This window comes from Camarhynchus parvulus, chromosome 20, assembly GCF_901933205.1.
Source record: "Camarhynchus parvulus chromosome 20, STF_HiC, whole genome shotgun sequence".
NCBI classification, from domain to species: domain Eukaryota; kingdom Metazoa; phylum Chordata; class Aves; order Passeriformes; family Thraupidae; genus Camarhynchus; species Camarhynchus parvulus.
Window position 1 is genome coordinate 7,448,874 of NC_044590.1, and position 11,302 is coordinate 7,460,175.

The 11,302-nt window shown below is 45.5% G+C and overlaps 1 protein-coding gene across 4 annotated transcripts; it reads left to right on the forward strand.

Moving 5' to 3' along the window:
- The first annotated feature begins 152 nt into the window (after positions 1 to 152).
- MAPRE1 (microtubule associated protein RP/EB family member 1) lies at positions 153 to 10,154 on the forward strand. Of its 4 annotated transcripts, none has more exons than XM_030963028.1 (7): positions 153 to 272; positions 899 to 1,022; positions 3,621 to 3,766; positions 5,028 to 5,232; positions 5,606 to 5,715; positions 6,400 to 6,552; positions 6,928 to 10,154. In XM_030963028.1, the coding sequence occupies exons 2-7, from the start codon at positions 902 to 904 to the stop codon at positions 6,982 to 6,984; spliced, it is 792 nt and encodes a 263-aa protein (XP_030818888.1). In that variant the 5' UTR covers positions 153 to 272; positions 899 to 901; the 3' UTR covers positions 6,985 to 10,154. The 4 variants fall into 4 exon arrangements, with proteins under 4 accessions (XP_030818888.1, XP_030818891.1, XP_030818889.1 ...); XM_030963031.1 differs by having other exon boundaries at positions 5,028 to 5,217; XM_030963029.1 differs by lacking the exon at positions 153 to 272 and adding an exon at positions 395 to 415.
- Positions 10,155 to 11,302: the final 1,148 nt, after the last annotated feature.

The window sequence follows — 11,302 nt, forward strand, 5'->3', positions numbered from 1 at the left end:
CAGGCACGCGGGACCCCCGGTGTGGGCGGGGCCAGTGGCTCGGCCAATGGCAGCCGAGACCTCGGGCGGAGTGGGCGCGGCATCTCCATAGCAACGCAGCAGCTCGCCCCGCCCCCTGACAACCGTTCCCCGCCCCGTGGCGGCGCGCGGCGCTCCCCGCGCGGGCCGTGACGTGCGCGTGACGCAGGCGCGCAGCGAGCGCGTGACGCGGTCCCGGTCAGGGCGGGCGGGGCCGGTTTGAACGCGGGGCCGACGGGGCGAGCGCGGCGCAGGTACCGGGCCGGGGCCGCGGCGGGGCCGCCGGGCGGCGGCGGGGAGGGCCCCGGCTCGGGGAGCGGCCGGGCGGGGCGCCGCCGCCCTGAGGGCACCGGCGCGAGGCCTGCAGGGCCCGGGCCGCGCCCCTCGGCGGGCGGAGGTGCGGCGGGGACCGGGGGTGGCGGGGCGGAGGGACCGGCGGGGGGTGGTGAGGAGCAGGAGCGGGGAGAGCGCGGCCGTGCCCCGCCCGCAGCGCTGGCGGCCCTGCCCGGCGGCAGCTGCACTGGCGGCTCCGCTTTGTGCCGGCGGGGCTGGGCGGGGAGCGGCCGCTCGGTATTGATCCCCGGGGAGATACCGTGGTCGCGGAGGAAGCGCTTCGGCCGTTCCCGGTAGCGCGGGGGAGAGGGATGAGTAACTTGCCGCAGCCGTGGTTCCTTTCAGCGGTTCCCACGTGAGCGCCTCGGTGCTCCTTTTTCCTCCGAAATGCCGGAGCCGAGCCCTCGGCAGGGCGGTGCGGGAGGGTCCTCCCAGCTGTTGGCAGCCCGCGATTCACTCGCTGCGGCTCGGGAAGGCTCTAAAGGAAGCGGCTCCACCGCAGCCCGGCGGCGTCTGTGGCGCTCACACCTCTGGTTGTGTCTTTCAGAAAATGGCAGTGAATGTGTATTCTACTTCAGTGACCAGCGATAACTTGAGCCGACATGACATGCTGGCGTGGATCAATGAGTCTCTGCAGCTGACGCTGACCAAGATCGAACAGCTGTGCTCAGGTAAGGGGGTTCACCCCGAGGGCACCTCCACGTGGCATGTGCACCCTGGTCCTGTAGAGGTGCGGCTGCACCCTCTGTGCTGCCCTACTGCAGCTGTGCTCCTGGCTTAGGTCCTGGTGTGAACAGATTCGTGGTCAGGGTTATGATCCAGTTATGGTTGGAGTGTTATTGAAGTGGTTGTTAATAATGTCGGTGTAATGAAAAGGCACGTTCTCATGACTCAATACAGCATAGATGCTATAAGCCGTGGATGTTAATGTGAAAAAAAGACTCTGAAGAGGGTGTTTTCCCATGAGGAATTAAGCATTTAGCCTGTATGGATAGAGTAAGTCTTACAAGTGTAACTAGCAAAAACAATTGTGATTTGTTCTGGAAGAGTACTGGAGTTTGAGGAGGACAGAGCAGTGACTCGTGGGGTCATGTGCACCTTTAAAACTCCTCTTGGTCCTGAAGCACGTCCAGTCTGTGTCAGCCCAGCTTACCTGGGCTTGAACTAACTTCAGCACAGCTGAATCTCACATACAGTAGTAGTAGGCAGGAAAGGGGAAGTGTCTGTGGTACAGAAATGGAGTCAAGTGTCATCGTAGGGAGGAGTGTGTGGGAGGATGAGGCTTGTAAGAACAAATAAAAGATAATAGTCTGTGGAATAAGAGCTGAAAAAAAACCCAAGGCTAAGAATGTAGCATGGGTACAAGATAATTTGGATAACTACAACAGGCAGTCAGTGGAAAGTGAAGTTTGGCTCATGCAGTGACTTTAAGATAAGGTGTTGCTCATGGAAGGAGAGATGTGGAAATTGGAGGTGAAATAAAAGGCAGAATTAATTAAAAGTGAGTTTTTGGACTGTCAATACTGGCTGTGGCTGAGTCTATGGAGGAAACAATCCCAAAGATTACAGAGAAGCAAGGGACTCACAACAGGTATTTGTAGTGGTTTTTGTCTAGTGAGATGATGGACAAGAACTGTAAGGGTGAGGGAACTAAAGACCTAAGCCACAGGAGGAAACGAAGTGATAAGCACTGTCTGCTTTCAGATAGGCAGGTTAAGCCCTGTGGTGTGCAGGGTTGATTTGCATGGGATTGGTGTGAGCCTTGAATGCTGTGAGAGCTCTGTGTTGAAGTGAGGATAATTAGTACTGGCTCTGCAGAATTCCAGCTCACCTGTTTTTGGGAAAAGACTGAGAGCTGTTGACGTGGTATGTCCTGAGTAACGTCCCTTTTCTGCATCTGCAATAATGCTTCATGCCTTGGCAGGGATGAAGTGGCTTTTGCTGTCATAGTCCTGTGGAAGCTGGAGTTCCCAAGCTTGTTTTGCTGTCTTTGGCAAGGGCAGCAGTGACAGCAGCAGTTTGAGGTTGCATAAATGCACAAGAGCTGCCCTTTGACTGCTGTGATCCCTCTGTTTTCATCACGCTTATCGCTCCGACTGCCAATAGTGAGCAAACCCCTGGTTTCTGGCAAGTCCTCTGTGTTTGAGTTGGGATTGGAGCTCTGCAGCAAGTGAACTGAGACACAATGGAGAGCAAACAGCAAGAGCTGGTTTGTTGTTTTTATTTTAATTTGCACCAGTGGATGGCATCAGTCTTCTGGGAGCAGGTGAAAATGGGAGTGCCTGCAAATTATCTTGATAAGAGAGTGAACAGTTGTAGGATGTGGTTGAGATGAACAGAGTAGTTGAGGTCAATGCTCTTCTGTATTCCTTCTTGGCCTTCAGATAGCTCCCAACAGCTTGTTGTGTAGCTGTTGGATGGCTTAGGTTAGGGTTTCCTTTACTTCTTGATTCATTCGTGTTGGTGTGGGAATAATGCTCTGAAATGTTGTGCTTGTGCTTTTAATGGTTGTGCATCATCACTACAGAGTGAGGATCCACTTTAAAACCACTTTTTTTTTTTTTACTGTGTATATTCTACAAATATGGAGGTGGTTGTCCATTCTGTGGCTGGACTGAATCTCTCTTCCTCTTACTTCAGCTAGTGCTGAATTGGAGGACATGAAGGGTTTAAATTAATAGGAAGAAACACTTATCTTATTTTGGTCCTTTAATTAAGGCCTGCTTTAAATATAATTCAGCTTCATTAGCCTCTTATCTTGGAGAGCACCTTGAATTGTGTATAGGTTCTGTTTGTAGGAGGTCAATGTATTACAATTTCAATAATGGTTAAGTACAATTTTTAGAATAATGCTTTTTCTGATTTAGTTCTGTTAGTATTGTTAAGAGAAGATTACATGCCTGTTAGACACATGTAACATCTCAGATCTGTACTACACTGATATCCATGAATAAAGGAAAGTCAAGTTATTCATTAGATATTTTTTCCCCTTGGAATTCTGGAGGCAGATTTGTTCTTATTCATAAGAGTTCAAGTCATGAACCCAAAAGTTTGGTTCTCCAGCTCCTTTAAGCTTATTTATGACCATGCTGCACCAAAAAGGAGACTGAAGGTTCCTGTTTTCTTGCCTTTGTTGCCTTTAAAGGGCTTGTGTGGCTGAGGAGTGAGTCAGGTCAGTTTGCTGACCTGACTGGAAAGAAACTCACAAAGGTTAGTGAGCTGAGCTGACTTAATTCATCCCAGGATTTGTGTTCTTTTCCTTTTGGCAGGTGCTGCATACTGTCAGTTCATGGACATGCTCTTCCCAGGTTCTGTAGCACTCAAGAAAGTGAAATTTCAAGCAAAATTGGAACATGAGTACATTCAAAACTTCAAGGTTCTACAAGCAGGTTTTAAACGAATGGGTGTTGACAAAGTAAGCTGGGCTATAACTGACCCTCTGCTTTCAATGTTAATGTAGATGGGATGAACTTTCAGATTTAAAACTGAATAAATCTGGGAACAGAGTTTGATTTTGATTTGTAAATCTCAAAACTTTTCGTTTTGGCCTGCCCTGGGGGGCCTCACATCAGTTAGGACACATTTTGCTTTGCTCCAGCCAAGGTTGGGTTTCCAGTTCTTAATGATGAGATTAATGTTACCCTTTTAATTCTGGGAAACTTCTGTGCCACAAAATAATACTGGAATTTCTATGAGATAAGGTTTGCCTGAGCTTCCTCTTTGGGCCATCTTTGTAGGAGGAATGTTCCCATAACCTACTGCTGTGATAGTCCTAAGGATTCCAAATTCCTCTTTACAAGTGTATAGAATTACATAATTGTTAAGGTTGGAAAATCTGTCTGAGACTATAAAACCCAACTGTCCCCCCAGCATTGCTAGGGCCACCACTAAACCATGTCCCCAAGTGCCACATCTACATGGCTTTTAAATGCCTCTAGATATTAAAATCCATGGTTTTTAGTAGTGAAAATGAAATTGTGAAAAAGCTTGTTCAGATGGAATGACAGTTCTGCTGATGGAGGGGGGGATTTATTCAGGTAATAGTTACAGACAGTGTTTGGTAGGATGCAGAACATCCAGGGTTGAAGCTTTTTCCTTCTTTAAGAAGATGTCTCATTCCATGGCTGGCAGCTCCAACACAGAGTCAGTCTCTGCTTGGGGGCAGTGGCTTGTGCAGTCTGTCCACACAACCCATGTGGACAACCAGCCTGGCTTCCAAATGCCTTATGAAAAATAAAATTCTCTACAAACAACATTTCACTATTTTCTGCATTTTTTTAATAGCCTTTAGTTATACACCTCATCCCAGAGAAGCTGGAGTCTGCTGTGACAGAGATGTTTAGCTCTTGTAGCAGTTCTGGAGTTGGTCAGTTCAGATTCATCAGAGCCAGCGTCATGTGGACAGGAAGGTTTTGTCTGTAAACTTGGTCTAGCAGAAACTTTGCTGCTGAATAATTCAAAATTGTTTGGACCCTCAAAGGCAAAGCATGATTGGTTTTTCATTCCAATAATTACAAAAATTCTGTTATTTGGTATAGTTGTGGTCAAGGGGGACTGGACAAGAATTAAATTTGCATATCTTTGTGAGTGCATTAACTGTTAAACTTTATATAAAAACACAGAGAGGTTCTTTACCCTTTATGAGTCTATTTTTTTTTCTTTTTTCCCCTCTTCAGATAATTCCTGTGGACAAACTAGTGAAAGGCAAATTTCAGGACAACTTTGAATTTGTTCAGTGGTTCAAGAAATTTTTTGATGCAAACTATGACGGGAAGGAGTATGATCCTGTTGCTGCTCGACAAGGCCAAGACACAATAGCACCAAACCTTGTTACTCCAGTTGTGAACAAAACCAGGAAATCTCTCGGTACTGGCAGTGCAGGTAGAGAAAATAGTTAAAAGATGATCTCGATCATGAAAAACTCTCGGGAAATGAAGACTGGCTTGTGATTTAAAATAAGTGTATGGGATTTGAGTATTTTGCATCTTGTTTCAGAGATGCCAGGCTAAAAGACTGAGGCTGCTGTAGTACCCAGGTGTCTGGAGGCTACAGAAAGAACAGTCTTCTATAAAAGAGAGAATGGCAAGGGTTGGTGCCAAGTGTATTGCTTATAAAGCCAAAATGAAAGGACATGTTACATGGAGTTAAGAAAGGAACATATCTTCAATCCCCTTCATACCTAAGTGTGTTTGGAAGGGGGATAGTACCTTTATGGGAGGGAGAATTGGAATTAATTGGTGAATTGATCTTGCAGCCCCGCAGAGGCCCATTGTTGCACAGAGGACCCCAGCAGGTCCCAGAGCTGGGCCTGGGATGGGCAAAAAGGGTGGAGGAGATGAAGAATCGGCAGGATTGATCGAGCAGGTGTGTAAGGACAGCCCTGTGACTGACCTCTGCTTAATAGAGTTATGTGCAGGTTTGTTTTTCCAATACCATGGAATGTCTGGCTCAGGCAGATGGAAGAAAATGGTGTGAATCAGCTCATTTAAAATCACTTAATTGGAGCCCTTTGTTATAAAGGTCTTGCTCTCCTGATGGAAGCAAAACCTCTCCTGTAGCACACGAGTGGCCAGACATTTCACCCCAGTGTGGACTGTGTCACACATAGCAGGGTCTGTAAGTATTCCCACAGCTGTGTTGCAGCTCTCCCAGCATTCCAACGGAGCTATGAGCAGCTGCTCCCTCACTGAAATCCAGAGTGAGTGCAACACAACTGAACCTGCTGTCAGCTGGAGAGTTGTCGTGAAAGAATGTGTTAGCACAGAGAGCTGCAGGCAGTCAGTGCTTTACCTATTTCATGGAATCAGCCTTTAGTCTTCCCTAGTGGATTTGTGTGTTATGGGCTGGATGTTTGTTGTGGCTGTGATACTAAAATTTGAGAAATGGCCCTTTTCCTCCTCTCACAGTCCCCCCTCCCCCAAATCTTGGTTACTGCTGAAGTGCTTTGCATATCAACACCCTTCTGAGAACTTTTGGGACACCCTTTTGCACAGATCCTACTGAATTCTGTCTCTGGTGGATATAATTATTATTGATGCCCTTTGGCAGATCAATGCATTGAAACTTACTGTTGAAGATCTGGAGAAGGAGAGAGACTTCTACTTTGGCAAATTGAGGAACATTGAATTGATCTGCCAGGAGAATGAAGGGGAGAATGATCCAGTGTTGCAGAGGATTGTGGAAATTCTTTATGCCACAGATGTAAGTAATCTCTCATAGACTGGGTTGCACAGTTCTTCCTGCCCTTGTAATTGGAAGCTGGTTTGCTTTCCCTGCCTCCCTCCAGTTCTACCTTTTTTTTTCCCTCTGAGGTTTATGGCCTAGCTTTTTCCTGTAATAAAGCATCAGATAATTTAATTATAGTCAGACAGCAAACAAGGTAGACCTTTCATGAGTAGTATGTAACAAATAGATCAAAGATGAGGAAAATACTTCTGGCAATACATCTTGACACTGTAAACAGTGACTTAAGGTTGTCTTACCTGAAGTAAGAGGAAAAAATAAGTACCTAGAGAATAGCCAGGAACTGGTTTGACATCAGATTTTCATTAAAACACTTGTTTTCTTCCCCTTCAGGAAGGCTTTGTGATACCTGACGAAGGAGCACCGCAGGAGGAACAAGAAGAGTATTAACAGACCACATACTGTACCAGCAGAGCAGCAACATCAGAATTCTTTGCCCCAGATCATGTGCTTAACTGTAAAATACTCCACTTTATTCTTAGAGGACTCACTGGTTTCTTTTCATAAGCAAAAAAAAAGTACCTCTTCTTAAAGTGCACTTTGCAGAAGTTTCACTTTTACAGTGGGTTTGAGTTAGGAGCTCTTTCTCACGCTGTAGCAGAGCAGTATTCACATCGAGGTGGTATATTTAGGGAGCAAGAGGCTGAATATTTGGAACATGTTGCAGAATGGTTTGCTGGTAAAACACTGGTTTGTGGGAAGACTCTTTTTGTATCTAAGGCGGTGTGCAGTAGAGAAATTAAAGACTGACTCACAGAAAGATTGAGTTAATGTGAAATTGCAGAACAGAAATTATAATAAATGCCTTAAGAGTATTTAAAATATGCTTCCATATGCCAAATTGAAGTAATGTGATGGGAGATTTTATGTGCTTCATATTGGGGTAGACGTTTGTTTAACTCCATTCACTGCTGTCCGAGAGGCCTTGCGTGGCAGTCTCACTGTGTCAGCAAGTGCTCAAAAGGGGCTATTAAAACAAAACTCCATTCCTATGTAAAGCTGCTTACTAAGTGATTAGTTCTCGATGAAATGGGCCTTAACGTTGCCTGTCACAAGATTAGAGGGAGTATGAACAGCTGAGACACATAAATTACCTTGAAGAGTGCTGAAGCCTTTTTCTGTGGCATTGTGGCTTTGCCAAAACGTACTGTGTTTTCTGTAAGAAAAGCAAAACAAAGCAAAGGGCACACAGTCTTACTGCCTAAAATGTCCTTCAGAAGTGATTTTTCTTCCTGGCTGTTGTTTTTATTTGTTCTCTTTATTTTCATTTCTGTTGGAATCCCTTCTGTTCTCTCACTTTTCCCTTTCCCATCCCAAGGAATGCTGAACACGCCCAATAGTTGTAACAGGACTTGCACTGTGCAGCTGGCTTTGAATGAAAGTGAATTGAGCACATGAGGATGATATTTTTCTGTCTGCTTTCTTTTTTTTTCCCCCCTTTGAACCAGGACATATGAGTAATAACACTTGCCAGTTCAGTAGTCTTCTGGGGTAAAAACTAAAAGATGCTGGCTAACAGAGCTAATGTTATTGCAGAAAATACAGTACTGAGACTAACTTAAATATTAATATTTAAAATACTTTCCTTAACTGTCCTTTTTTTTCTATCATGCCCCTCATTACTGTTGTGTTTGGCAAGATCCTGCAAGACTTCTGACCCCCTTTCACTACTGAGATTGATCAGTCCTGTTGTGCTTGTATTCATTTGTTTCTGGTGGTAGCTTGTCCTAAAATGTGTGTAGGAGAGCATTTTATGGTAATTGTGTAGTGCATGAATCTTTGTGAAGTTCAGAGAAAAACCCAAATTCAGTGAATGCCAAAAATGCAAGTATCTAGCCATTGTTTAAAATTGCAGTGGTGCTATTTCTCTTGTGGCCTTTTAGACTTCTGTTGCCCTAAAACTCCATTTTATTGAGAAACCATATTTGACTTGGATTTTTCTTGACAGGGTTTTTCTATTTTAAGCAGTTTCTAAATAAAGTTCTGTATTTCAAGAGTGTCATGTCTGCTGGAGTCTCTCATGCTTTCAGATACGATTAGGCAGAGCTGAAGCCTGTGATAGTTTCATGATGAAGCTTGCAGGACCTGGAATTTCAGCATCCATTCCCCAGTTCCAGGCATTGCTAACCTCAGTAGCAGCAGTATTGGAACTTTGTTTGGACTGTGCTGGCACAAATGGTTGTTTTATTTTTTGGGTTTTTTTTTTCTCCTTTCTGTGTTTTCCCTCCCACAAGTCAATGGGATGTGAGTGTGGTGTTGACTTCCTCCTCCTCCTCCTCCTCTTGGTGTGGGAATAGGGATGTGTTACAGGAATGCTGTCACATGACTTTGTGTGTTTAACGTGTTTTGAAACTGCTAAAACACTGGTTATGAGTTACAGACAAACAAGATGTTAATTGTTTCTGTCACCAGGCTCTGTGAGCAGACTGACTGTAAACTGAGTTGATTTGTTTGACTTGGATTGTGTTTCTTAGATGAGCTTAAATGTTCCTGTCACAGCTGTGTGCACAGACCAGCATCTGCAGAGAAGTGCTCATGGAATGGGAAGTGATCCCTGCAGGGCTGCTCCTGGGCTGGAGAGCACCTTCCCTGCCCCTGAGGGCTCTGTGGTTGCCTTACTGAGGAGAACAGGCACTGCTGGCACTGCCTGCTGGTGTGGCACAGCTGGGGCTGGACATAGACCCAGGGTTTGATGCACATAAAATCTTCTTTCCCATTACTTCCTTGCTTTGAAGTCGGAAGCATATTTTTTTTCGACTCTAAATATTCCATTATTCCAGCAACTCAAAGCAAAAGGTGGCAGCAGGATGTGGCTGAAGGTGAAGATGAATTTTGGGAGGTCAGAAGTTGTGCACTGGGACCTGGTTGCTTCAAGTCTCCTTCCAAGACTTGCATGTGTGGAACGGGGAAGCAACAGGTCATCAGATGGGTTGGTTTTGGTCAAAGCAGGTAAATGGCCTTTCCTGCTAAGAGAAGGCTGAGTCAGAATTGCTGCTGGTGTGCCTTGGGAGGCCCATGGATGTGCATTATAAAGCTGAATTGCAGTGGCAGTCTGGTCAGCCACCCACTGCTCAGATTTCCAGGTGCTTACATCACTCCTTTGCTACCAAGATGAGCTGTAGATAGAATGGGAACAAACTCATGTAGCCGATTTATGGCTCCATTGTAACATCTTGGCATAATCTGGTTTTTAATATCCTTTTTGGGAAGCGAATTACAATAGGCTCAACTCAAACCCATAGACTTAACATAGCTACTCTGTTACCCTGGTACAGTATATGCTGTTAAATGCTCACCTGCTGGAATGATTCTGATAGCATCCAACCTTTCCTAGTATCTTAGTTCTATCAGTTCTTTGAGAAACAAACAGAATGGAAGAAGCAAAAGCTCATATCTCCTTTCTGTACCAACATGTCTTACTTGCAGGTGGACTCGTGGATGTTTTTTTTTATCTTTTATTATTCATTTTTTAAAAAATTCCTGGTTTGCAATGACAATTCTTACTGTAACTGGTAAAAAGCCTTCAAATAAAGGCCAGAAACTTTCTTGTTGTCATATCACATTGCAGTTTAATGTGGCTGCTTGAGCACTCAGTCACCTCGTAGGCTGTGTGGTAGAGTGTCCTTTCACAGGAGCAGGCTCAGGGGTGGGAGTTGAGGGCATCTTGTCAAGGATAAGGCTGGAATCTGCTGCTCACAAGGGAAAAGTATTTTTTGCAAGATGGAGTGTAAACTCAAAGGGCTGTACCATAGATCTCAGGCCAGTCTGATGGTGCACACCCTGTGCCTCTAATCCTGTGCCAGTACCAGGAAAAAGGGATAATAATGTGGGCTGTTATTGCAGGTTACTGGCAGAGGAGAGGGAGTTTGTGTTAGGACAGCTGAGGAATTACTGATCTTCTAATGTGGAGAAAGTGAGGTGAGATGGAGCCATTGGCAATTCATAATCACTTCTGGTTGATGGCAGTGGGATGGCAGGGGGTGTGTAGGGAGGGCAGCTCTGGTGATGCTCTGAATGCAGGCAGCAAGCGCAGAGCATCATCTGCAGGGTGAGACCTGAGCAGCCTCATGAGCGAGATCTCTTGGGGTCAGAGGTGTCTGGCCTCTTGGTTCTTCACAGAAATTCCATTTGGGGAGTTCATGGGCCTGCAGTGAGTGGAAGGAGGGATGGTAAAAGTGTGACCAGAGAACGTGCTGGGTGTGCATGGGAGGAGAAATTCGAGAAGGTTGCAGAAGAGGATAAATGTGTGAGAACAAAATGGTGCCATGGAGTGGTACAGGGACAATGCAAAAATGTCCGGTGTGGGAAAACAGCCCTAGGGAAAGAAAGGAACAGTGCGCTGTTGGGGGGCTGGAGAGGAGGGATGGATGCATGAGCACTGGGCAGGACAGAGTGGTCCTGCTGTGCTGCAGGAAGGGAGCTGGGTTTGATTTGGGCAAAGCCGAGCCAGAGAAAGGTAAAACAAATGGGGTTTCTCTTTTGAGTAACACCTCTTAAGCTGATGAATCAGGCTCTCTGGAAGAAAATGGTCTTTTTGAGGCTGTGCAGATGTAAACTGTCAATAAGACAATCTTTATCTTCCATTTAATCTTTTCCTTGTAATAGAGAAGGAACAAAGTTAAAGTAAACCAAAACTTCTAAGGACAAAAAGGAAATTTTCAGAAGGCAACCCCAGCTTTGAGGAGGCAAAGGCCACTCTCTGTAAAAA

What these genes read in the sequence shown, in the direction of transcription:
- MAPRE1 (XM_030963028.1), top strand. Translation starts at nt 902, where the DNA reads ATGGCAGTGAATGTGTATTCTACTTCAGTGACCAGCGATAACTTGAGC. An exon ending in TCTCGGTACTGGCAGTGCAG is followed by an intron (nt 5,233 to 5,605) that starts GTAGAGAAAATA and finishes TTGATCTTGCAG; the next exon opens with CCCCGCAGAGGCCCATTGTT. An exon ending in CGGCAGGATTGATCGAGCAG is followed by an intron (nt 5,716 to 6,399) that starts GTGTGTAAGGAC and finishes GCCCTTTGGCAG; the next exon opens with ATCAATGCATTGAAACTTAC.